We start from the raw sequence: 27,656 nt of genomic DNA, 5'->3' as shown, positions 1-27,656 counted from the left end.
TAGCCAAATTAATGTTTCTTTTTCTTTTCTCACATTTTTACAGAAGGGCCACAGATTTTAGAAAAGGATGAGGTAGAATGACACAAAATTCATCATGCTACTCAATGACATGCAATTTTTTTTTTCTAGACAGGATCTCACACCGGCCCAGGCTGACCTGGAACTTACTCTAGCCCCAGGCTGACCTCAAACTCATGGCAATCCTCCTACCTCAGCCTCCTGAGTGCTGGGATTAAAGGCATAGGCCTGGCCAATTGGAATTTTAAGTTAAGCCTTGTTTACTACTTGACTTTCCATCTCATATTTGGGTTTGCAGGAGACTGAGATCAATGACTATAACCAAAGTGCCCCAGGCTGGAGAGATGGCTTAGAGGTTAAGCGCTTGCCTGTGAAGCCTAAGGACCACGGTTCGAGGCTCGATTCCCCAGGACCCACATTAGCCAGATGCACAAGGGGGCGCACGTGTCTGGCATTCGTTTGCAGTGGCTGGAAGCCCTGACCGCCCATATCCCCCCCCCCCACTGTTGCTCTCAAATAAATAATTTTTTTTTTAAACTGCCTTGACCCTGGCTGGTGTTCTGTTTAGCGGGCACTCCAAAGTGTGGCTTTTGTTCCTGCACAGCAAGGCGCAGGGCACCAATCTGCAGAAGTGGCATGTTCTCTGTCCTTCAGGTACGGGACAGTGACACCGCACACTTCAGATGTGACTGCAGCTGAGATACAGACCTTCTACAGAAACAGAGTGAAGCGGCTCTTTGCTAACATGTGCAGTGACAACACACTAGGGAGAGCAACTTGACAGATGAGATTCTGAATGGACCCCACAGAGACCATTAAGAAATAAGCTGTTTGTGACCACTTCCCGGCTCTGCCAGACAGGAAGAGCTGGAATGACGCCTCTGCTCTGAGGGCTAGAAGACAAATACTCATTCTGACATAGCACAGTTTTAAGATTTGTAGACAATTTTAAATATCTGCTGGGTGTGGTGGCGCACACCTTTGAATCCCAGCACTCAGAAGGCAGAGGTAGGAGGACTGCTGAGTTCGAGGGCAGCCTGGGACTACAGAGTAAATACCTGGTCAGCCTGGGTTACAGTGAGACCCTACCTCGAGGAATGGGGAGGTGAACAGCTGGGCACAGTGGCGCATACCTTAATCCCAGTACTAGGGAGGCCAAAGTAGGCCAGTCTGGGCTATAGCCTGAGCTGCAGTAAGACCCTGCCTCAAAAAAAATTTTAAAACTAAAATAAAATATCCATTCCATGGGAATATCAATAATTGGGCTTTGCTTAGAAACGTATAGAGCTGGTTAATAGATCATCAATGAGTCTCCATTTGAGCAGAGGCAAGACTGAATTCAAGATCTGCATGAGAAGCTGGTGAAAAGCAGCCACAACACAGAAACCTGCCTATCTCCAAGCTGCTGTGGGCCCTGGAAAGCTGGCTTTAGCACTGTGACTGAGACACTCTCCAGAATCTACACACCGAGCTGTTCAGGGTTACTGCTTCTTACGACAATGATTTTTCTAGAAGGTTGCAATCCATCGTCAGTACTATGCCCTCCAAATCTGCTTCAGGGGCTGGGGAAATGGCCCAGTGGTTAAAGGCATTTACTTGCAAACCTAACAGCCTGAGTTCAGTTCTCCAATATCCCTGTAAAGCCAGACACACAACATGGATCATCCGTCTGGAGTTCATTTGCAATGGCAGGAGGCGCTGGCACATCCAAACTCACACTTGCTCCTTTCTCTCTCCCCCTTTCTCTGTGTGTGTGTCTCTTACTGTCTCTCTCACAAATAAATAAATAAATAAATATCAAAAAGTGCTTCATATCCTCTGACTTTCAGGATTCTACTTTTAAAATTTGAAAAGAAGAAATCCACAAACCCACTCTCTCACAGGGCGCTAGGGGAGTACAGCAGAAGAGAACAGGAAGCAGGCTAATACACCTTCCAGAACATGGGCGGCCTGTGCGCAAGCACACCGTGCTTCTGGTACCCAGCCCATGGCTGTACAGACTGAGGAAATGGAATGAAGTTCATCCCCAAACAACCCAGAGCAACACTGGTGAGGGAGCTACCAGCAGGGAGCTGAACCAGAGGAGAGGTGGAGTCTTACTGACAGCTAAGAATGTGACCAACATGGGACAAAGGAGCCTCCTGCTGCTCACCCCAACCATGAGACAGTCCTCCACGGCAAGCCCACCTGTCCCTGCAGCATCACTCTTACACCTACAGCCCAAGTGAGAAGGAAAAAGGTCAGAAGCAGAAAAGCTCATCATGTACCACACATTGCTATAGCAAAAGAAAACTGAAAGAACAGGAAACTATAAAATCAGACAGTTCCAGAAAAAACACATTCTTTTTTTTTAAATTTATTTATTTATTTATTTGAGAGCGACAGACACAGAGAGAAAGACAGATAGAGGGAGAGAGAGAGAATGGGCGCGCGCCAGGGCCTCCAGCCTCTGCAAACGAACTCCAGACGCGTGCGCCCCCTTGTGCATCTGGCTAACGTGGGACCTGGGGAACCGAGCCTCGAACCGGGGTCCTTAGGCTTCACAGGCAAGCGCTTAACTGCCAAGCCATCTCTCCAGCCCAAAAAACACATTCTTGAAAAATAAACATTTGTTTTTGCCTCTCAATCCTCCCTCAGTAAAAAAGTGAAGAAAGGACTGAAGGACAAAACTGAAACATGCTTGAAGAAGAGTAAGAAGAGAAGACCAAAAATACAAGCAACAAATCAACTCATTCAGTCTAGTTTAAAAAAAAAAAAAAAAGGTCAAGATTACAAAGCATTACCTATTTCACAACAAAAAAATTGCAAGTTCAAGACCTTTATGGGACAGAGGAGACAGTCCACCAGCTCATGAAGAATGACTCTCGTCAGTTCAGAAAGTTGACCCTGTGTAATAAGAGGCTTCAAACCCATAAGAGAAAATGATTTGGCCCTTGAGCTTTCAGCAAAATAGGAGAAAAAGTCAAGTCGTGCCAGACACGGAAGAGCAGAAGCTCACCTCCAGCACACCCTCCCAGAGAAGTGACATCAGGGTGACATCGGACATGGAAGAGCAGAAGCTCACCTCCAGCACACCCTCCCGGAGAAGTGACATCAGGGTGATATCGGACATGGAAGAGCAGAAGCTCACCTCCAGCACACCCTCCCAGAGAAGTGGCAGGTGCAACAGATGCAGTGCAAGGGATGAGGATCATCTTGGGAGCTGGAGGAGACCAAACAGCTCACGTGGGGCAGACAGGTCAGCAGGAAGCCAAGGACTGGGTGGAGGTTATCACCAGGAACAAAACAGATCTAAAACAAAAATGCCAGCAGGAGCTGGACATGGCTCACACTTGAAATCCTGACACTTTTGGGGCTGAGGCAAGAGCAATCTGAGTTTCAGGCCAGCCTGTGCTACTTAGCAAGAACCAGTGTTCAGAGAGAAGGGGAGAGACACACAAAGAAAGACAGAGACAGGGCTACTGGGAAATATTTATAAGGTGATAAGGTGTCATTCAATCCTCTCAACAAAATGAAAAGTACTTGTTAACATAAAAAATCAAAACTAGGGCTGGAGAGATGGCTTAGCAGTTAAGGCACTTGCCTGCAAAGCCAAAGGACTCAGGTTCCATTCCCCAGGACCCACGTAAGCCAGATGCACAAGGTGGCACAAGCATGTGGAGTTCGTTTGCAGCGGCTATATGCCCTGGCATGCCCGTTCTCTCTCTCCCCCCTTCTCTATCCCTCTCTCTGCCCGCCCCTTCTCAAATAAATAAATAAAATTTTAAAAAATCAAAACCAAAGGGAATCCTGGAAGAACGACGCAGGGGTGGGGGGACTTCTCAGTGCTAGGCGCTAGGTGCTAGGAGGTGCTAGGAACAGCTCCACAGTGACAACACTACATTCTTGTCACCGTGCTGCTTGCTGGTTGTCAGCTTTCAGAATTAGCCTGTTGGCAAGGCATGAAAAGCTCATCCAGGTCAAAGAATAAAGACATCTGTTATCAAGGGTGACAATGTTACTATGAAGGAAGAAGCAGATGTCTGACTGGATGGGGTCACCTGAGAGACAGGAAGGATTTCCCACAGGAGGCTTCCAGAAAGTTCAGTAAAGACCAGGGAGGAGAAGTCCACACTCCATGAGTCCATCGTGGACACCCATATGCTTCTGAGTTTTAAAAGTAAAATAAAAAGTAAACATTGTGACAAACCAACCATTCAAAGGAAGAAAATGATGTACACTGTACCCTTTGCCCATCACAGGACACCAGGAGGTGATCTTTGACTCTGACATAACAATTGGCCACAGAACTCAGCAACAACTACCAGATCTAACTAACCACCCCCACAAAAGTTTCTTAGATGTCGGTGCCCTGGAGAGCAGGTCTGGGAATAGAACAAAGAGGCTAAAATAAATATGCACGTGAGAGCGATTTGAAAGTAAAAGACAGAAAAACTAACCTATGGCTACTAAAAAGTCAGCCTCTGTGTCCTTGCAGTCAGGCACAAAAGCTTCTAACCAATTTGCAAACAGAACTAAACAGGACAAACACCAAGACATTTGTTCTCCTTTTCCTTGACCCAGTCTCCTGACTGACCAGTGGTCTCTAAGACTCTTCGTCCTCTAATACTCTATACCTGAACCTCGGTGCTGCTTCTGTTTTGGCTCAACAAATCCTCTGAAACAATGCAGGGCTGGAGAGATGGTTCAGCAGTTTTAAAGCATTTGCCTGAAAATGCCCAACAACTGGGTTCCATTCCCCAGAACCTACATAAAGCCAGACGCACAAAGTGGCACATGCATCTGGAGTTTGTTTTCAGTGGCTACAGGTCATCCTGCTGTGCCCACTCTCTCTCTCTGTCTCTCTTCTGTCTCTCTCTCCCTCTGCTTGCAAATAAGTAAGTTAAAAAAATATTTCTTTAAAAAGAATGTTTTAACACAACCCAGCAAGCTACATCTCATTTTCTTCTCATAGAATTTTGCTCCGAAACAAGGGGACATTTTAACACAGCATTCCCTCTGATGACCTTACCACTGCAACTCCAGATCTTCACCTCACTCTTCATGCCATGAGAAAAAGACACCCTAAAGACAAAATGCTTGGATTCATTTAACACATGAAAATTCAACACTACTGCTGGGTGCTGGGGTGTGGGGGTTCCTAATCTGGGCTGGTGCCTCAGAGAGGCTATGAACAGCTGAATGATGTATGCGGGCAGGACATCAAATGATAGCAGGGAAGACCTCTACGGACCACTAGGGTTAAACTGCACAAAAGCTCTTGCTTGGGCGGGCAGATGGCAGAATGACAAACAACTCCTCCCTCCCCCACTGCCACGTGCTGCAGCCACACTTCTTTGCCAGGGAGGCGGCTAAACGCTTTTTCTAAAAGAATGGCCACTGGGGAGGGCATCAGGTTGTCGTCGCCACCAGCCTGAGTACAATGGAGACAGATCAGAAGGGGAGCTGTCTGGACACACCACCACCCACCCCCTGCCCATGCCAGGGCCAGGAACCCATGCCTAAGGTTAATCTGTGAGGTATCTGGCTGGCAGGCAGGGGGACAGGCCAGCACTGGCTTTCCAAGGTTCCAATTTAATGAAGGGGATTAAAGTGACCATACAACAAGGGGCCATTGTGCCGGCTGTGAATAGAAAAGCCACACAAGAGGAGCTTTCATTTATTTATTTATTTCAATGTTGCTTTGCAGATTTTACCAGTAGGCAGAAACCCAGAACTGGAAAGCGCTCCAGCCAGAGCACACAAAGGAGGCGGTCTTAAAGGGACGGCACCTTCTTTCCAGACCAAGGGGCTGTTGGAAAGCCCTGCGGCCGGCTCTGCTTTGTCCCACAGCTGCCCGCGGGATACCATGAGGTCCTATTATGGGCACAGCTTCTATGACAGCAGGCTCCTCTGAGGACACACTGCAGCCATTGCTCAAATGCATGGCACTAACCCAGATCCTGGTGACGCTTGCCACATCAGAGGGTCTCAGGCATGTCTTGGGCCTGAGACTTTGCTCTTTTCACTCTGTGAAGTCATCCTGCTGCCACCAGACCCTATGCCTGGCTTGAAAGTACACCCTCTGCCCTGTCCCCCTTCATGACTGAACCGCACCTGCACAGCTCCCGCTGCACACGGTGAAAGGGCTCGCTCCTGTGTCACGCAGCCCCGTGGGAGCCTGCGGCTCTCCTGACTAAGTGAGCCCCACACCAAGGCCTTCTCCCACCCGTGAACACACAAAGCACAGCTGCCCAGGCCAGGAGCTCTCCAACTAGGCCTCCCTTTCCTGTGCTTTCCTCAGCACTGAATGTGTGTATTCCCACTGTGGCCCTCCCTGCCTCTGCCTCCCAGAGGCCAAGCATGTGGGGAAATAAAGCCTGAGCTCCCTGTGCCCTCCACAGAACTGGCACCCACGCTGACAGGGCAGCAGCCAGTCACAGGCAGGCTTTCACATTCAAGAGCACATATCCAGGAAGCTGCCTATGAAAGGAAGGTGGGAGGCTTCCAACCTTCCGTGAGGCACCATCCCAAGGTCCATGGGGTAAAGAAGCGTGAATGATGAAGCACCATTTGTAGTGCCAGGCACCAGCCCACTAATCAACTTGTCCTCCAGGGCAGACCTGGCCAGTGAAACTTCAACAACATGACCAGGGCCTGTTCACTTCCAGGTGCCTAAACCACTTCTTCTCCTAAGAAGTTCCACTAACTTATAATGTGAAAGTCTTCAAAGTTCTAGGAAGAACACAAGGCTACACTCACCAGCAGTCCCTACTCACCCACTGTGTGACCCTGGGTGAGCTACCTCACTTACGTGGGCCCGCAGCAAACAGTAGGCCGAAAGGGTACTTCCTGAGGGGACACTCCCAAGTAGACGATAGCTTTTACGTGGCCTTTACATAATAGGGGAACACCCACAGTTCTGAGCTCCATAATTTGTAGGGAGCCAGGAATTGTAGGGTGGTGGGACAGCGCTACCAGACCCCTGGAACTGCAGCAAAGGCTAATGCAAAAAAAAAAGGCACAGACATAAAGACATGACCAGTTCTTACAGCTCAATCAATGCACACTGGCCTGGGAGTCTGGTTTTCCTCACTGAGAACCATAGCTGTCAACTTCCCCCAAACTCTCCCATCACAAATGTATGGGGTGCATATAACAGGGCTAAGGATGCATGGAGAATTCTAAGCATCTCTCAGGTAAAGGCAGTAGAGGGATGAAACAAAAAGCTTGACGAAGCTGGGCTGGTGGTGCATGCCTTTAACCCCAGAGATGGGAGACAGAGGTAGGAGAATCTCTGTGAATCTGAGGCCAGCCTGAGACTACAGAGTGAGTTCCAGGTCAGCCTGAGCTAGAGTGAGGCCCTACCTCGAGGGGAAAAGAAAAAAGCCTGATGATTCAAGGTTAGGCAGAAAGCCGTCAGTATACAGTCTTCGGAACAGTTACCAGGATCAGAGGACAGAGGAAAGTAGACACAGAAATGGGTGTGACCAGAGTCAGAGAATCAGGGACACACTCTCTGGCAGTAATGTGCTGACCAGTCCCCACCACACCTTTACAGAAAGTCTGTTAACTTTGGAAAACCAATTATGATTCCTTGCTACTGAGTCAAAACCTTTGTAATCCTTCCTTAAATGTAAGACCACATCATCAGGGCTTAAAAAGGAAGGGAATTCTGACACACGCTACAGCCCAGACTAAACCCTGAATAAACTCTCTGGAACAACCAGTCACAACAGGACAAGCACTGTGGGTTCCACCATCCCTAAGTTCCCAGTCACACTCAGTCACAGAGGGGAAGCCGGGGGGGGGGGGGGGGGGGGGGCCTGAGGGTAGGGTAAGGAGCTGACAGAGGGGACAGAGTGGCAGTACAGGGTTGAGCAGTTCTGGAGACAGTTACACGATGACACACCCATGCTCAACATCACCATACACCTAAAATGGTTAACATGGTAACTTACATAGTTTTGTCATAATTAAATGCAAACAAACATTTAATGGTAATATCCAAACTTTTTCAATTTGGTGTATGATCCCTTTGCAAAGATTTGATCCTTGTAAAGAACACTTTGTCTCACCACTCTCTGGAACCCTGGAGAGTTTTAAAGAAGTCCACATACAAAACAAGGACCAAAACCACTTAAATGCGCATGCAGCCAGCACAGGTGACATTCATGTGGAGAGGCAAACTGCCAGCAGAGACACTGACACCTTCTAGGGGACAATCTTCCCAGGCAAAAGCCACCCAGTCCTCCACCTGGAAGTGCCCGTCAGACTGCACTGCCCCAGTCGCATTTTTGGGACGACTCTGTCTTGCTCTCGGTCTTAGGGGTAGCTTGTCTAACGACTCCCCGTGCTGATGGGCTCAAGGGTCACTGTCCAGGAACAGGAGGGGGAGGGAGGAGTTCAGACACCAGGCAGGACTTCACTAACTTCTCTATGACCTTGGGCAAAACATGACCTCTCTCCTCCCTAGTTTCCTTTCATGTAGACATGGAATGGGATGTCTTGTTAATGAAAGAGCTTATACTTAAAAAGCTCCAAAAATCTGTCCTATTGGAGTAAGGTATTTTAACTATTGGATACAAAAGGGAATCAACACATTTATGTAATAAATCCTAGAACCCAGGACCAGGCTTGTAAGCTTTGATTTAACCAGTCAACCACAAGGAAATGAGGTCAAATTTCAAAGTAGTAACAGGAACTAAATCATCAAGTTTTATCCTAAAAATGTGGTTTATATAAACATAATTATTGTCTGTTTTCACCAATATCTGAAGCTAGAGCTCCCCATGTGGGGGGCCTTAACCATCCCTAGCACCTTACAGGAACAACGTCACACACAGCTAGGATTTGTAACCTCTCTTCAGCCTGCCTCCACAGCACTTCTGTCCTCAGGGATCCCAGGGACTGAGCACAGTATGGGGCAGTTTACTAGGCCTACTGAGCCCTCTAGAGACAGCCCTCTGTCCTTAGCTTGGGGTAGTCTGGGACTTCCCTATTCCACCAGAAATCCAGGTCATCTTGCTCACCGCTGCTGAGATGAGGGCAGGGGACACTGTCTCCTGCAGGAAGCACAGTCACTCCGGTGCCTGCCAGCTGCAGTCACTGTCACACTGCACAGCTGAGCCACCACACCCCTTCTGTGTCCTAAACAGAGTCAGGGCAGGGGTTTAAGAAGCCTCTAAAACCTATTTGTATGCTGGCCCTTTGTACAGCCCTGAATTTTTCTCCACACTCAAAACAATCTCCTCCTTCTAAGAGCTGGGTAAAGACCCCAGGATTTAAATCAGACACCACCGCTCCTCCTCCCATGTGCACTGCTGGGCCCAGCAAGGCCCAAAGCCCGAGTAAACACGAGCCCCTCAGTGGTAAGAGGCAGGGCTAGCAGGCGATCCTGGCCCTGAATTTGTCCTTTGGCTTTCTGCCACCGGATTTCTAACCTCACCAAAGCCAGACCATGGGAATGGTTACTGGCTTACTCTCAAGTCTCAAACCAAGAGGCAACTGCCTGGATGCCCATCTGAAGATGCCCGGGAAAGCCCTGGCAGGACAGCAGGGGATGGGGGCCCAAGGAGAGACATGCAGTCAAGTCTGCAGGCAGCACGCCAGCTCATTCTGCCGGCTGCGGGGTGCAGGCTGCGGGGTGCGGGGTGGGAGAAGGCCGCAGCAACGCAGAACAGGGGAGCCGCAGACCTGCTCCGTCCGCCATCCACCCGGCCTCTTACCGGTGGCGAATCCCCTCTCCTGCGGCCCGTGTCCTGGCAAGCCCTGGCAGCGACATCAAAGCCTCAGCGGGTGGCAGCTCTCAGCATCAGAGGCCATGGCGGCTCTGCGCCGCGATCCCACAGGCCCAGGCTTCCCGGAGCTCCCCCAGCTCTGGGTACAGGGAGAGCTGGACCAAGGACAGCATGTGTGTGCCAACACACAAGGGCAGGGGAGGAGGCGTCCAGAGGAGACAAAAGCAAGCCGAGCGGCCAAACAGCGGGGCGGGAGTGAGCGGAGCCTGGTGGGGAAGGCTGGCGCAGCCGGGGACGGTGCGTGGAGCTGCAGCTGACACTTCGGTGAGCCTGTGCGCTCCACTCGGCTTCTTGCAGGCTCATTTCCATGAATGCAATCATGCTGCCCCTCCTACTACCCTCTCCCCGCCGGCCTCCTGGGGGAGGGGAGGCACTGCTAGCATCTGCTCATAGGCTGAGCTGCTTTCTGCTCCCGGCAGAAGCAAAGCGTGATGGCTGCTCTCCTGGGGAGAAGTTAGCCCTTACTCAAGATGCCTCTCAAACGCGGGCTGGATAGAGCAGCTGACATCCATCACCTGCTTAGCACACCCCCGGTCCTAGTTCCAGCCCTGGACCAGGACAGCCAGCAGAGTAGCACCAAGTGGCCTGCGCCCACACCTTCATTCTCGAGGGTCTGGAGGCACCGACCCACCCCCGCCGTGGAGGACCCACGCCCTCGGACCCCACGTGGGCCACTGCAGCCTCTGCACTGAGAGGATGCTGCTATGCTGACACGGCTTCCTTCACCACAGGGTGTGCTCTGTGCTTAAGCACCCAGGTTAGCAGAGCTAGACAGGCCGGTCCGGGGAATGACAACATAAGATGGCTGGTGACAAGAAACATGGCTACGGCCCGTGGCTAGCAGAAGCTCTCAGACTTTATGGAATGCAAGAGTCACCAAGGAAAAACATCGAACATGTCAACTGAATCCCAGGTCCCAAGTCATGAATCCCACAGGCCCAGTCCCGTGCTGAAGGGAATACAAGGCGATGGACTACAGACATGGCACTGCCCGGCAGACTGCGAGGGAGGGCAGGAGGTCCTCAAACAAGTGTGGAACAAACAAGGAGAAACTTCACCCCCATGGCTGCACCAGGTGAGGTCTTCAGGCTGAGCCCAGCGCCACGTGGACCCACAGCTCCCTGAGGTGGGGGCTTCATCCTGTGTACTACCGTGCCCAGGACCTCTACCCACTAGATGCCACCAAGAACCACCATCACAGGGGTGACTACCAGGGACAGCCCTGCCCAATCTGTAACAATCTGGGTACAGGGAGACCCCCTTATGGCTCCTCTTCCTGCAGTCTCCTGCCACTAGGAAACCACTAACAGCGGCACTCTCCCTCTCAGGCCCGCCCCCGGGATGGTCTTGGGGTTCAGCCCGGCTGGAGAATGTGGACGGCCAAGCTCATCACCTGGCAGCATCACCAAATCTGACCCGAGACTCTGCTTTGCATTCCAACCAAGCAGCAGCCATGTTATGAACACTTCTGTCAAAATGTAAGTGTGACTGAAAAGAATCATATTGACTCCCAAAAACAAACTCTAAAATCACTTGGAACCAGGCGTGGTGGCTCATGCCTTTAATCCTAGCAGGGAGGCAGAGGTGGGAGGATTGCCGTGAGTTCAAGGGCACCCTGAGACTACATAGTGAATTCCAGGTCAGCCCAGGCTGGAGTGAGTCCCTATCTCAAAAAATAAATAAATAAAACTCACTTGGGAAATTTTTGGCTTACAGTGCAAAAGCCTGTAATTTTTCAATGAAAAAAAAAAATGGGCTGAGAGTCTCACCTAGCCACAAGGAGACTCCAGTCTCCTTGCCTCTGCTTCTACCTTTTGACATTCCCAGGCACCTGCTGTGCTCTGCCAAATCATCTCAGTCCAGGCTTCCTCATTCCTTCTTGCCTGGAGGCACCTCACCACAGTGGGTAGAGCCCATCTTCTAAGGGCAGCCCTTCCTGATCACTCAAGGCCATAGTCCTTGCCCAGCCTGCACGCATCAGTCATCACCTGCAGGCCATCTCAGCTCAATGGTCTTCTTGGGTTTGCCCGCACCATACAAGTGACAGAACGGCTATGCACCACCCTGACCCCAGAGCTCTTGTATGCGTGAAATTAAGCTCCCGCCTTTCAGTGCTACCTTACACTGTGAATATTTCGATAACTCTTTACATAGTCCCTTTTGTTAGTGCAACATCACTGAATTTTATGTAAATACACGTACTCCAGGGGCTAAAGGTCATCCTGCCCTGTCCTTCCCGGGCACCACTCGGCCATCGTGAGCAAGGCTCGCCACGGCTCTGCCTCTCACACAGCCACTTCCTCTCGGCACACAGAGCGAGGAACCATTGCGCAGTTAGCTCACAGCATGTGAACCCAGGGGAGGCGTGAGCTTGAACCCATGCCACAGGCAGCTGATAGCAAATGCCAGTTCTAGGACAGCCAGAGTGACACAGGGAGCCAGCAGATAAGCTGGGGAGGCTGCAAACAAAGGCCCTCCTCATGCCTAAGGAAAGATGCCCAGATTACAGCAGAGCTGAGTGTACGAAATCACAGTGATCAGAGGAAAAAGTGCTCACAGAGTGGGAATCCAACCACGACAGTGGAACGGGGGGGGGGGGCATGTGGGAGGGGACACGTGCGTGCATATGGAGGCCAGAGGGTAACCTTGGATGCTATTCCTCAGTAATACTGTCCACTGTCTCCTTCCTTCCTTTCTTCTTTCTTTCTTAATTTGAGAAAGACAGAGGCAGAGAGAGAGCTGCCCACCGTTTTTTGAGACAAAGTCTCCCATTGGCTGAAGCTCAACCACGCAGGTGGGCCTACGAGCTCCAGAAACCTGCCTCTCTCCACCAGGCTCAGTATGTGATGAGCTCAGGCCCTCCTACCTACAAGGGGAGCGCTTCAGAGAATGAACCATCTCCCCAGCCCCAAAGTAGAGCCTTTGCAAATGAGTTTCTCAGAGTCATAATTCAGCAAGCGTTAACAAACAAACATGCCACACATAAGCCAGGCACCCCATTAGCAGCTGGAAGATGCAAAAGTTCGGTGGTTCGGTGAACTGGGATTTCTCTCTCAAAGAGCTCATCTGCCACTGTTCCTCACAAAGGAACAGATCAAGTAGCATGTAAGTGCCTGCCAAGGTGATGGGCTGGAAGATACAAAAGCATGGCCACCACCCCTAGTCTACCGTGGCACCACACAAGCCACGGCTGGCACTGAGCTCAGGGTTCAACAAGGAGAGTGCATGGGGATGGGAGGGTACAGACAGAAGCGGAAGGGTGGCACAAGTGGGAAAAGTCTGGAAGCCAATCTGGAGTCAGGCTGGGGCCTTTGACTCTTAAACAGACAGCTACTGCTCTGTCACTGAGCTGGGGTTAGAGAGACAGAAACACCACCGGAAGAGCAGGCAGGGCAGAAAGGCGCCTTGCTGGGAAGGGGCCTAGATGCCCTCCAGCGCAGGAGAACACAGGGCACTGGCCTTTGCCCAGCACACTCAAAGCTTCTACAGCACAGCAAAGCGTCTTCCCCTCCATGGGTGCAGCTCTGCTTCCTTCACTGACTCTCCAAATGTGCCCAGTGACTGGCAGCCTCTGCATTCTCTGCCCTGGGTACAGGTCAGTTGGAGCAGAGGTGGTGTTTGGTGAATTGGACATCAAGCACGGATGCCTTCAGTGACTCCTAGTGAGGAAGGCGCACAGTGAGGCCTAACTGGGCAGCCTTTGGCACACAGGTGGGAGCTCGGTGCTACCACACGGTGCTCTCTACACACAAGGTGCCCAGCCGCATGTGCACCGGGAGCCCAGGAACACAGTGAACACAAAGCTTCTAGGTTGGTCCAAGATTCACATGCTCCCTGCTACATTTGAAAATGCCTCGAGGGCTGAAGAGATGGCTTAGTGGTTAAGCGCTTGCCTGTGAAGCCTAAGGACTCCAGTTCGAGGCTTGATTCCCCAGGACCCACGTTAGCCAGATGCACAAGGGGGCGCACGCATCTGGAAATCGTCTGCAGTAGCTGGAAGCCCTGGCACGCCCATTATCTCTCTCTCTCTGCCTCTTTCTCTGTCTGCCACTCTCAAATAAATAAATAAAAATAAACCAAAAAAAAATAAAAGAAAATGCCTCAAGATGCTTTAAACACATATGAGGCCTTTTCAAAGAAGTGACCAACTGGCATCTGCTTTTCCTCCACAGGGGCTTGATGTTCTTGAGAGGGAGTCATCTCGACCCTCATATCAGGCAGCTAAGTCTGCTTCCCATTGCCAGACAGCGACCTTTCCAGATCTGTCCTGGGCCCAGGGACAGTGTCAAGTCTGCAAGGAGCAACTGAGGGCACTGAGTGGGAGCAGCTGCCCGGGTCCTGTGCAAGCCAGACCGCTGGCCTCATTACGGTCACTGCCACTCGGCAGCTGGCCAGGGCTGGAGATCCAGGGAAGAATGTAAAAGGCAGATCACAAGAAGACACAGAAATGGCCAAGAATGAAGAAAAGCTCAGACTTGCTCAACTTTATAAAGTGCAGACTAAAGCACAAACGACCCACAGCTTCAAGTCTGTCAGACGTCAAAGTGCCTGGTGAGGCAACCATTTTCAAGGGCCGTTCCACACCGTCAGCAGTGAGGACTGGCATAACCTTCTGCACTCCCAGCACTTAACACACACAAGCCTAGAGCCAGGTGTGGTGGCGCATGCCTTTAATCCCAGCACTTGGGAGGCAGAGGTAGGAGGATCACCGTAAATTCAAGGCCACCCTGAGACTCCATAGTGAATTCCAGGTCAGGTCAGCCTGGTCTAGAGCAAGACCCTACCTTGAAAAACCACACACACACACACACACACACACACACACACACCAAAAAAAAAAAAAAAAAAGCCTTTTCATCTGGAAAAAAAAAAAACAACCAGTTTTCTTCTTAAATGCTTAACCTAAATTTAAATTTTCAAAATTGTAAGAATTTATCCAATGGATAGATCACACAAGCTGTAAAAGTTAAAAATAGTGTACATCTATAGGGTAGAGCAAAGAACGCTATAGACCCTACTGGTGGGGCAGGACAGTACGAGACACTGAGAACTCCCCCAGGCACCAAGCGTGCTGGGTGGCTGGCTGCTCTGTGGCCCATCCCCACAATCTCTGCCCAGAGCCCTGACTTGGCACAAAGCACAGGGAACGACTCGCCACCACCGACTCGGGAAACTTGCAAGACCTTGCTGGGGCCAAAGGTGAGCTTCCCTGGCTCTCGGTAGTAGAGAAGAACAGAGACAAGGCAGAGCACGACTTCCCTATTCTCCTGAGGAGGCAGGGGCGAGCTGTGGGTCTTCCCACACCAGCCCATCTGCAGGGGAGCAAGACCCGATTTCTCGTCTCCTCCACGCCCCTGGCCCACCATAGAACCCAACCCCTCAAATCAGATGAAACCAAAGGACCTGCACAGACGTGAGGGACCACCCCTCGGCAGTGGCAGTTCAACCCAGGCTCGGTTTTTGGAGTGGCCCACCCTCCCGGAGCCCAGACACCGGCCGGCGTGTTAGAGCCGGAGCACTGCATGGCTCTGGCACTCTGTGCGCACCGGGCTGCTGCCGTGATGTGAAGCCCAGCTCTGCGATGAAGCCGTCTGCCCTCCCAGCGGCTGGGGACCCCGGGAGGTGAGCAGAAGCAGCAGCAATAGTCACTAGGGTCCTTTTATTTTCTCCTGAGGTAGGGTCTCACCCTAAGACAGACTGACCTGGGATTCACTATGTAGTCTCAGGGTGGCCTCAAACTCCCAGTGATCCTCCTACCTCTACCTCTGCCTCCTGAGTGCTGGGATTAATGGTGTGCGCCACCACACCTGGCTCAGGGTCCTTTTTTTTTTAACAAGGAAACCATAGCAGACAGACAGACAGACCCACAACACTGTGTTCAGTGAAGTTGCTTTTGTGTCTCTGGTCTCGGGGGAAAATAGGAAATGGGAATTCCCAGGTATTTCTAGCCCTCCGTTCTGCCGCAGCATACTATAGGTAGGTCTCCTCCACACATTTCAGCAAGTCACTCCTGGGCCACCAGGAGGACTGATGAAGACGAGCACCCAGCTTGCTGGCCACTCCGTCCTCTCTGACTCCACTTGCACCGCAGCTTCCGGCCTCAGCTGAGCATCTGCAAGCCAACAAGGGCTCCTGAGGTCCCAGACCAGTGCTTGCTAAGACGTACAGCACCTGCCTTTTCTTTTCACCCATACGGCATTCTCAGGGTCTAATTCCACCTGCTGCCTCCCATACACCCTCTGTCTAACTGGACTGTGGCTCCTGATCGCCTGCTGCCTGGCCTGCATTTTTATATTCCACAAGGAGAGAGAAAACCAGGAGGTGGCAGAAAGCCCTGGGCCATGGATAAAGGTCAGCTGTTCAGAGGCACAGGATGTGAGCCCTCGCTCCGCCCTCCAGACAGGCAATGGGCATGCTTACTTGTGGCTGTGCTCGACAGGAAGGCCTGTCAAACCTAAACCAGAGCTCTTTCCCTTCAGAACTGTCACAGCAGATGGTGACACGGGTCGCTCGCTCTGATGTGTGTTCTGCACCACGCCAAACATGCTCCTGCTTAGAAATAACAATGGTGCCGCTTCTGATTCGGCAACCTACAAGCTCAATCCACGCGGAAGGGACCAATTTATACAGTAAGCGCCTTCAGTTTCCTGCTAAGACCTCAGACCCAAGCAGCTTGTTCCAAACCAGGCCACACATCTCCAGGGACTGAACAAGAGTACTGAGTGACAGGCTAAGTTAACATCAAGGTGAGCATTTTTTGCCACTTGAAAACTCAGTGTCCTATTCCTATAAATAATAGCTGTTTCATGCCAACATGACATTTTATGGCTTCGGATATTTTCCCATGTCCATTCTTTCACGCTTGGCAACCAAGCTCGAGTATGAACTGTTTACCTCCCAACTGTGAACAAATGAAGCCAGATGCCATGCGCGTAAGCAGTCCGCCTAAGGAGAGCGTCTCACTGTGGCCCAGTTCACACTCCTGGTCCTCAGCCTTGTGTTCTCCTCTGAAACCTCCAGATCCGCCCAGCAAGCATTTGCTTAGCATCTGCCATAGGCACAGCCTGTGCTTGGGGCTGGGACTCAAACAGCTCAAGTCCTGGCCCAGCCAATGTGGACAAGCAAACAAGCTCATGGTGGCAGCAACGCCGCACAGCGACTGTATGTATTAAGGACACGCTGAGATGTTGCAGAGGGGGCCAGCCTCTGAGCCAGGATTTCCAAGTGGAAAAGCAGGGGGAGCGGCAGGTCTCAAGCAAGATGAGGCGGCTAGGGATGCTAATGCCCACTGTGGAGGGCCAAGGGGTTCACCAATGAGTTTGGATTCTACCCCCATGACAAATCAAAGGGAATTAAATATTAAGAAGATAAGTTTAAATAACTACAAGGTGATCTGTAGCAGTTAAGAAAAATAGTGCCTAACTAAGTACACTGGCTAATTCTCACCTAGGCACATACACACAATGCTGGACTGTGTAAGTAGTAGATTTAAAAAAAAAAAAAAAAAAGGAGGCCTGGGCTGGAGAGATGGCTCATGGGTTAAAGGTGCTTGCTTATAAAGTCTGACTACCTGGGTTCAGTTCCCCAGTACCCACATAAAGCTAGACACACAAAGTGGTGCATGTGTCTGGAGTTTGTTTGCAGTGACAAGAGGCCCTGACATGCTCATGTCCCCCCCCCAAACAAATTAATTAGTTAATTAGTTTTAAAGTAGGCTTAGAAAAGAGCATGTCAGTGTAAGGGCTCAGGATCTGAGACAGCAGCAGGAAAGGCTCTGATTTCTCTGAAGAGCATGCCCACACCCCTTCCGCTTGGTTAGGCACTTAGGACAGTGACTCTGAGCGGCGCAGCCCTCCCCCCTTCTTTCCCTTCCCCTCTCCTGGGATCTTAGGGACCAGCCACAGGAAAGTCCACTGTTCCCTGCCTGTTCATGTGTGCCATGCCTTCTGCCTCTCATGGAAGTACCTAAAGCTTCTACATCATCCCTCCTGCCCCAAAGGGACCACAGGAGGGAAACCCCAGGAGGGTCTGGAAACAGACACCGGCGCTGGCTGTGACTCTCTCATCTCAGCACTCCCTGGGATGGTTCAGGCACGCGCAGCAATGGACAGCTGGGGCAGTGGGAGCCAACCACACGACCTCTGACCCATGACGCCACACCTCCTGAGTGAGGGTGAAAGGACCTGACTTCTGGGCTCACCCAAAAGGACCAGGAGAAAGAAACTGTGAAGAAGTGGCATAGTGGCCAGCACTCACTGGCAGCCTCTCCAGACAGGCTCATGATCTTACGATGTCCTCTTCTTCCCTTCTCACAAGGGCCACCTTTGAAGCCCGACACCTTGGCTGGCGCCAACTCCCCTTTCAGAAACAAGCCTCTCAGTGTGCAGCTTGGTTCTGACCCGCCAGTGCCCTCACCACTGCTCCTCAGAAGCCAAAGCGCTGCCACATGCGCTCCATGGGCACTGGCCATGTCCTCTCCTCTCCGCTGAGGAAGGAGACTCAGAACACTGCTAAGTGAACCCGAGGAGAAAAGGCATGAGAGAGCAGCCGCAGTTCTTATAATTTTCATGAAATTCCCTTGAATGCTGTCTTGGCTATTTGAGCCTCACTGCCCGCACCCATCGCTAGTTGGCGCCCAGCACACATTTGCTGTCTTGCCTTAAGGCCCTGGCACAGTGCAGTGGGCAAGCCCACGGCAGCTGCCCAAGATGGCCTCAAGTCTTGTTCCTCACAGCTCCGCTCTTTACAGCATGGGTTGGGGAAGATGAGAAGGGTGACAGTCGCCATGAGGCTTCTGTCTCCACCCAACACAGAAAGGGGAAGGCCAAATTAACCACCTTCTTCCTGGGCCACCCTTCATTAAAGTGGGTACTTGTCGTCACCCCACCCTGCTGCCAACCCGAGAGCCAGCGTCTTCACTTTTTAGTAACTGTTGACCAAGGGCTCCTCAGACACAGGAAGAAAGACAGTCATCAAGCTGAACGCTGTGCGCCACTAACATCCAGCATCCTGTGTAGAGTTCCAGGCAAGGGCTAGGAAGGTCTTGGGTGACAGTCACTGTACTTTCTCTCTCCTCACCCTGCCCCCTCTCTTGCCCCCACGGCCCCCACAGCATCTTACTTAGTACTCTGTAGGGCTTCTAGCGAAAAGCTAAAAAGACAAGACAAACAGTATCTAGGTTGGTCCTGTACTGACCCCCACAACAAGCCCAGGAAAGCCATCCTCACAGTCCACACATGGTCCACAGCAGCCCCCAGCGTTCCCTCCACCCACGGGGCCACCTGGATCCAGCCTGGGACTCAGACTCACCATTGTCTTCGTTAAGGACCATCTTGCTGCCTGGCAGCAGGACAGGAAAGGTTTGTTGGGCTCCAACGCGGAAGGACAGCTGCCACTAACTCTAAGTGGAGCAAAGTTTCCTCTGGGCTGTGGCTGGGTGGGGCCAGGAACACCTGGGGGGTGTGCTGTGTAGCCACTAGGACAGCTCAGGGCTGCTTCCTGGACTGCCAGAGGAAGGGCTGACTGTGCCCTGGCCAATCAGCTTGCAGCGTCCAAGGCCGTCACCACGGCAGCACCCCACCCAGTTCCCGAAGAGGAGCTCAAGCACCTTCCAGGGCGCCTGGCTGGACAGCAGCCCGCACTGTCACACCCGCTCAGCAGGGCACACAGCTCCCCTCGCCTTGGAACAGAACCACTGAAAACCCAGGGTTACCTCACAGCGAAAAGCCAGCATGTTTCCCAAGAGAGTGACTAAGATCACAATCATGTTAGCATGCTAAAAGGTCACAAGCTAAAAGCAGAAGACAGATTTAAGAGGTTAACAAAAAAAACAAGGGCTAGAGAGATCTTAGTGGTTAAGGCATTTGCCTACAAAGCCAAAGGATCTTGGTTTGATTCCCCAGATCCACATAAGAGTTTGTTTACAGTGGATGGAGGACCTGGCACATCCATTCTCTCTCTGCCTCTCTCAATCTCTCTCAAATAAATAAATAAAGTAAAACACACAGACACACACACCAAGATTCCCATCAATCTGATGTCCATTCTGATTTTTGTTTGTTTGTTTTTGTTTTGTTTTTCAAGGTAGGGTCTCACTCTATCCCAGGCTGGCCTGGAATTCACTAGGTAATCTCAGGGTGGCCTCGAACTCATGGCGATCCTCCTACCACTGACTCCCGAGTGCTGGGATTAAAAGCATGTACCACCACACCCAGTTTCATTCTAATTTTTTATTACTAGTTTTAATGGACACATGACAATCATACATGTTTATGTGGTAAGGGATGATAATTCCACATGCAGACTATAACCAAATGAAGGAAACAAATGCATTTCCCTCTCCCTATACAGGTAACATTTCTTATGTCAGGAACCTTCGAACACCCTCTAGCCCTTTATGAATAAATAGACGTTACTGTCAACTACACTACCCGACTGTGTGGTGGGATGCTAAGAATCCTTCCTCCGGCTGCTTGGGTAGAGCGCTTCCAAACTTCCATCCCTTTCCTCCACCCTTTCCCAGCCTCCAGAGACCATTCTTCTAACTGGAGCAGGCTGGGCGGGGTGGCGCACGCCTTTAATTCTAACTTCTGTAGGATAATTTTAACTTCCATGTGTGGCTGAGAACCTAACAGTATTTGCCTGGTTTAGTTCACTGGTTTAGTTCACGCAATTTCATGTATGTTTCCACAAATGACAAAATCATTCCTTCCAATGGCTGAATAATATTCCATGTGTACACATACCCCACTTTCTTTATCTATTTATGGGTCTATGGACACCTGGACTGATGGCATCTCATCACACACTATGAATAGAGCTGCAATAAACGAGGGAGACTGGGATCTCTTCAATATGCTGATTTCATTTCCTTTGGATATGTACCCAGAAGAGGGGCAGCTGGATCATACATACGGTAGGTCTGTTTTCTTAAGGAACCTATAGGCTGTTTCCCCAGTGACTGTACTAGGCCAACAACAGAGCATGAGCTCCTGTCTTGGTAGCCTTGGCAGCATCTTTTTCGTAATACCCGTCCTAAGTGGACAGGTGATATCTCATTGCCTTTCCTTTGCAGTTCCCTGATGACTGACGATGAACATTTTCAAATATTCTTGGCCGCATTTTTGTGGTAGACCTGCCTGGTCTGTACGCAACGGGTTGGGTGTGGAGACAGAGGTCAGTGTCGGTGTCAGCCTCAGTCACTGTCCATCTTATTGAAACGGGTCTCTTGCTCAATCTAGAGCTCGCATACTGGGGTGGCTGCTCTAGCCAGGATGGGATTCACCATTCTCACACCACAGCACAGGGCTAAAGGCACACGCTGCCTTACCTGGCAGTTTCCTGAGTGCTGGGGATCTGAACTCAGGCCCTCATGCTGCGCAGCAGTGCTTTTTCTCACTGAAACACGGCCACTTTTATCACTGAACTGGCTTGCTGTTGCTACTCTTGTGCAGCTGAGACATGGCCTCACTATACAGCCCAGGCTGGCCTTGAACTCAAAACCTCCTGCCTCAGCCTTCAGAACACTGAAATTATAGGCCTGCACACCATGTTCAATTCATCCATGACCATTTGTTTCTTCTTTCAAGAAATGTCTGTTCAGGGCTGGAGAAATGGCTTAGCAGTTAAGGCACCTACCTGCCTACAAAGCCAAAGGACCAAGGCTCACTTCCCCATGACCCCCATAGGCCAGATGCACAAGGTGGCACACGCGTCTGAAGTTTGTTTGCAGTGGCTGAGGCCTATTTAGATCACTTACCCTCGTTTGTAAGAGAACATGTAACCCAGGCTGGCCTTGGACTCTCACGAAATCAGTATGACCCTGAACTTTTGATTTTGCTGCCTCTGCCTCCCAAGTCCTGGGATTTAAAGGAGCAGCACATCCAAACACGTGCTCATCTTTAAGTTAGGTTTCTTGCTGGCAGGGTATTAACCCTGGACAGTTTACACACGCCTCCCCATGGGGAGGACCCGCTCCCGTGTGGGGCACGAAGCAGCTCTGCCGCTTGCGCTGCTTCTCCAAACATCACAAGTGACAACACCTTAGCTGTCGCCTGTGATGTGTTCCCTGCTGCTCTCAAAACTGCAGGTTGTACGTTTAGGTCTTTGACCCATCTTGGGTTGATTTGGTTTTGTTTTGTTTTTGTAGGGGGTTTGAAGTAAGGTCTCCCTCTAGCCCAGGCAGACCTGGAATTCACTATGTAATTCTCAGGATGGCCTCAAACTCACAGCATTCCTCCTACCTCTGCCTCCCTAGTGCTGGGATTAAAAGCATGCGCCACCATGTCTGGTGGCTGGGGTTCATTTAAAAGATAATAATAATAAAGTAGAGAGAGGGAGGAAGGAAAAACGGAGGGAGGGGACACAGAGAGGGAAGGAGAGAAGGAGGGGGGATGCCAGGGCTTCTTGCTGCCATAACCAAACTCCAGATGTATGTGCCGCTTTGTGCATCTGGCTTTACATGGGTACTGGGAAATCAAACCCGAGCCAGCAGGCTTTGCAAGCAAAAGCCTTTAACAGCTTAGCCACCTCTCCAGCCCCTGAATAGGTCTTTGAAAAATACATGTGTGGCTCTTTAAGGAGGAATATCTAAATTCCTGGTCACACAATGCCCCTTGCTCTGGGATGCATGCCAACGTCCTGTCCTCCAGCAGTTTCAGCTACAGAAGCAAACTCCTGAAGCAATCTGGCAAGAAGCCTGAGCCTGTCAGGCTCTGGCCAGGTCCTCACGGTGGAGAAGGAACTCCATGAGTCTACTGCAACGAGTCAACTGAGCTGTCTCCAGACGTGCTCTCACGACGACCACAGGTGCTGACATGCCTCTCAGACAGTGCTTCACACCACCCTCTTCCTTCTTGTGTGTGCGTGCGCGCATGCGTGTGTACATATACACGTTTTTAAAATTTTGTTTGCAGCAGCAACTAACAACCTACCTTTTACTGTATCAAAAACCAGTTGAGGGCTGGGGAGGTGCTTAACAGTTAAGGTGCTTGCCTGCAAAGCCAAAGGACCCAGGTTCAATGCCTTAGGACCCATGTTGTAAGCCAGATGCACAAGGTGGCGCATGTGTCGTTTGCAGTGGCTGGATGCCCTGGAGCAGCCATTCTCTCTCTTCTTCTCTCTGCTTCTTCCTCTCTCTCAAATAAATAAAACCAAAATTAAAAAAAAAAAAATTAAGAGGCTGAAGCGATGGCTTAGCAGTTGAGGAGCTTGCCTGTGAAGGACCCATGTTAAACAGACATACAAAGGTGAGGCAAGTGCAAGGTCACACATGCCCACTAGGTGGTGCAAGCATCTGGAATTCAACATCAGTGGATGAGGACCTGGCACACCAATTCTCTCTCTAAAAAATTAAATTAAATTAAAAGCACTCATTTAAAAAAGTTAAGGGCTAGACAGATGACTTAGCAGTTAAAGCACTTGCCTGCAAAACCCAAGGACTCATGTTCAACTCTCCAGGTCTCACAGACACACAAAGTGACACAAGAATGCAGTCACCACACAAGAGGGCACACATGCCTGGAATTCAACTTCAGTGGCTGGAGGTCCTAGCACTCCAATTCTCTCTCTCATTCTCACCCTCTCACATAAACAAAAGAACCAGGCATGGTGACACACACCTTTAATCCCAGCACTCGGGAGGCAGAGGTAGGAAGATCACCATGAGTATGAGGCCACTCTGAGACTCAGCCCAGGCTAGAGTGAACCCTACCTCAAAAAAACAAAACCAAAAAAACACCAGCCTGGGGTTAGAGAGATGGTTTAGCAGTTAAGGCATTTACCTACAAAGCCAAAGGATCCTGGTTCGATTCTCCAGGACCCACATAAGCCAGATGCATAAGGTGGCACATGCATCTGGAGTTCATCTGCAGTGGCTGGAAGCCCTGGTGTGCCCATTCTCCCTCTCTCTCCTTTTCTTCCTCCCCCTCCCTCTCCCTTTTTCACTCTTTCAAATAAATAAATAAGTAAAATATATTTTTAAAATATATTAAAACATAAAACAAAAAAAAACACCAATCTGATGGGCTTGCCTCAAGAAAAAAAAATTTTTTTAAGTCAAGCTTTGCCCTCTCCAGCCTCTGCCATGATAAATCAAGTGTCACCCCTCCAGCTCCTTTCAAATGCACATTTCTTTTTTTAAATGTTTTATTAACAACTTCCATAATTATAGACAATAAGCCATGATAATTTCCTCCCCTCCCTCACTTTCCTCTTCACAAATCCACTCTCTATCATATCCCCTTCCCCTCTCAATTAGTCTCTAGTTTATTTTTATGTTATCATCTTTTCCTATTATGAGAGTCTTGTGAAGGTAGTACCAAGCATTGTGAGTTCATGGGTATCGAGGCCATTTTGTTTCTGAAAGATTGCATTGTAAGCATTCCTACCCTTCATCTGGCTCTTACATTCTTTCTTCCATCTCTTCCACAATGTACATTGAGTCTAGGAAGATGTGTAAATCCCTATTTCTTTATTACTATTATTAGAGAGAGAGAGGCAGAGAAAGAGAATGGTGCTCCAGGACCTTCAGCCCACTGCGAATGAACTCCAGACGCATGTGCCCCTTGTGCGGTGTGCTTCATTGTGTGTGGGCATCTGGCTACATGGACCTGAAATTTGAACATGAGTTCTTAGGCTTTGCAGGCAAGCACCTTAAGTGCTTAAGTCATCTCTCCAGCTCCACATTTCTTTCTCTTTTTTTCAAATTTATTTATTTGCAAGCATAGAGACAGAGGGAGAGAAAGAAAATGGGTGTGCCAAGGCCTTTTGCCAATGCAAATGAACTTCAGATGCATGTGCCTCTTTGTGTATCTGGATTTGCATGAGTACTGGGGAAGTGGAGCTGGGCCATCCGGCTGTGCCAGCAAGTACCTAGCCCACTCACACCCACGTCGCCATCTTCTGGACTCAGGTCTGATTTCAAGATGATGATTCTGACTTGCAAGGGGACAGGCCACCTCCACTTCCCATCCATCCACTGGCAATTAAAACAGTTCTCTGGCCCAGTGGCATGAGGACTGTCAGGAGCTTCCCAGAGCCTGATCCCTCCCAAAAGGCCCACTTTGAACTTCTGTGCTGACAGCATTACCAGTGATGTGGGCTGTCTTTCCTAAGCTTTTGTGAGCTGCTGCTCGTACCCTATGTTTGTTGTTCTGTTAGTTATCACTGCCCTTTCTGGCTTGTAGGGTGCTCTCACAATGTGCTGCTTGCTTGTAGCCATGGCCGCATCTCCATCAAGTCCATCAGCCCCCCTCCACTTCTGCGGTTTCCCCTGATGAGGGCTCACTGAGCACAGCGGACAGGAGTGCCCATCTCAAGGCACTTTCACCAGTTGGGATGAAGAAGACACAGAAACAAAAAAAGGACAGTGTGCCCCACCCTAGACCTCCTAGACAAGGCCAGGGCAGAGAGAAATCTAAGTGAAGTGAAGTGGAAGATGAGATCAGATGGGCGAGGCAGGCAGGAGCGTTGGAGAGGACCCTGGGCTCTTTTAAAGACTCCAGCTTCCATTTTGGCGTGGGATGTGTGGTGACTACCAGGATTCTGGGCAGAGCAGAGCCCTGACTTCCTATGTGCCGAGACAGGAGCCAGCAGCACACACGACAGCCAGGGCGGACATGGAGTGACCAGAAGTGGGAGGCTGCTACAGGAGAGGGAGACTTAAGCAGCAGAAGAGGCAGAATCTTCTATGCGCTTCAAAGGCAGTGAGGCCTCTCTGGTGAATGGCATGACAGGCCTGGGTGACTCCAGCCTTTCTGGCCTGGGCAGGCAGAAATATGCAGCTGCCAACATCTGAGCAGAAGGCTGCCCACTAGAGCCCACCACTTCTGCCCCACAGCCCACCCAGCACCCCCACCAACAGTCCTTGCATCTTAAGACCTCGCAGCCTTGTCCTGCAGCCCCTGGTTCTTGGGACTGCTCATCCTTTGCCTTCCCCACTGCTCACTGCTTCAGTCTTGGAATACTTCCCAGTTCACGTTCTCACAGAGGGAGTCACAGCAGCTCAAACTGGGGCTGGGAAACGGCCCAGCAGTTAGGAGCACTTACTACTCAAACCCGAGGGCGTCTCGGGCAGGACACCTCCTGACTCCCCAGGACCGACATAAAAAGCTGGGACTGTCCGCTCATGTCTGTAACCCCAGTCTGCTCGGGGTGCAGAGCAGTGACTGGAGAACTGCTGGGGCTTGCTGACTGACTTGGGCTCAGCATGACACAGTGGCCCTCAGGAGAGTCGTGTGTCCCTTCGATAATCCTTGGGCAGTGCAAGCCATGCAGCCTTCCTTAAACTGGAGTGTAGCAGAGCACATCTGCCCATACCACACTGTCCTCTGCTCGGTTTTCGTTTTCCCAAAGCTAACCCAGCATACAACACTCACTAAAGAAAGAAACGGTGAAGAAGCAGGTCTCAGACTCCTCAAAGTAGACACTAAACTGCTGCCTGACTCACCCATGAGAAAAGTGACTGCATAATTGATCATCCATACTGAACAGGGCATGTGTCACCCAGCTATAATCCCAGTGCTCAGGAGGATAAGGCAGGAAGATCATGAATTCAAAACCATCCTTGGCCACATAGCAAAAGACCATCTACCTCAAAATTTCAAAAAATCAGAAAGAGAGCTGGAGGGGTGACTTAATATTTGCCTGCAAAGCCAAAGGACCCAGGTTCGATTCCCCAGGACCCACATTAGCCAGATGCACAAGGGGACACAGTGCCTGGAGTTCATTTGCAGTGGCTGGAGGCCCTGGTGTACCCATTCTCTCCCCCCCCCCCCCCGGTCACTGTCTCTTTCTCTCCCTCTTTCTCTGTCAAATAAATAAATAAATAAATAATAAAATATTTTTTTAAATCAGAAACAAAAAAACATGGATCTAGCAGCATGGGTCTGTAATCCTGTAAATTAGAAGGTTAAAGCACAAATTCAAGGCCAGGCTAGGTAAGTTAGTATGACCCTGACTCTAAGTTAGTAATAAGTAAGTAAGTAAACACACACATACATGCATACATACATGCACATATACACAGAGACATACATATATACATACATGTTACAAAAATGAGTAGCTGGGGAGGCTGCTCTAGCTCAGAGTGGTAAAGCACTTGTCTTACATAAAAGGCTCTAGGTTTTATCACCAGTATTCCAAAAAAAATTTATCCTTCATGTTGGGACATTTTCAAAATTCAAAGTGGGCACTATTAATGGGGCCAGCCAGCATGAGCTACCCACAGCAACTGGGGCACTGAATCACCATACCCACAGACACAGCCACAGCATCACACCAACAGAGAGTCAGAGAAAGATGACTGAGTGTTTATCTGAATGAGCACCATTAGGACATTTCCAAGGACATTACAAAGTAAGTAGAAAATAATGGCAGATTACAAACCCAGGCCAATTATCGAGCCTCAGAGCAGGGTTGTGGCAAATGACGTGGGGACACACGGGTACTGGCCAGCCCTGCAGCGAGCATTACACCAGCAAAGGGGACAGAACACAAGAGTGTGCACACTGACATCATGAGGCACAGAGTTCCAACACACACGTGTGCATTTTGGAAAAAACTTTTGCTGTGCGTATCTAAAGTACACAACACGAAGGAGACACATGCAAGCAATAAAGCAAACCAGCACATCTGTCATCTCAGCTGCCCCTTCTTAACGTCTTTGGTTGTTGTCAAGGGAGGGTCTCCCTCTAGTCCAGGTTAACCAGGCACTTCCTCTGTAGTCCCAGGCTAACCGCAAACTCTTCCTACTGCCTCCTGAGTGCTGGGGTTAAAGCTGTGTGCCACCACACCCGGCTGTCACTTACCCTTCCTGTTCCTATGGCAAGAGCAGCTAAGATGCACTTACCCACAGAA

General features: G+C 50.3%; 1 protein-coding gene across 3 annotated transcripts in view; it reads right to left on the bottom strand.

The window, feature by feature from the left end:
- Cyth1 (cytohesin 1) overlaps window positions 1-27,656 on the bottom strand; it is a 97,483-nt gene that overhangs the window by 27,861 nt on the left and 41,966 nt on the right. The window contains exon 1 of one of the 3 annotated variants that reach the window (XM_045158582.1): window positions 19,107-19,188. The exons of 1 other annotated variant lie outside the window; for it this stretch is intronic. In XM_045158582.1, coding sequence (XP_045014517.1) covers window positions 19,107-19,128 — 22 coding nt within the window. In that variant the 5' untranslated portion in view covers window positions 19,129-19,188. Of the gene's footprint in view, window positions 1-9,725; window positions 10,114-19,106; window positions 19,189-27,656 lie in introns of those variants that run through there. One more of the 3 variants, XM_045158583.1, reaches the window with a different exon arrangement.

This window comes from Jaculus jaculus, chromosome 9 (genome assembly GCF_020740685.1).
Source record: "Jaculus jaculus isolate mJacJac1 chromosome 9, mJacJac1.mat.Y.cur, whole genome shotgun sequence".
NCBI classification, from domain to species: Eukaryota; Metazoa; Chordata; class Mammalia; order Rodentia; family Dipodidae; genus Jaculus; species Jaculus jaculus.
The sequence above is the reverse complement of the archived record's forward strand: the minus strand, read 5'-3'. Positions and strand labels throughout refer to the sequence as shown.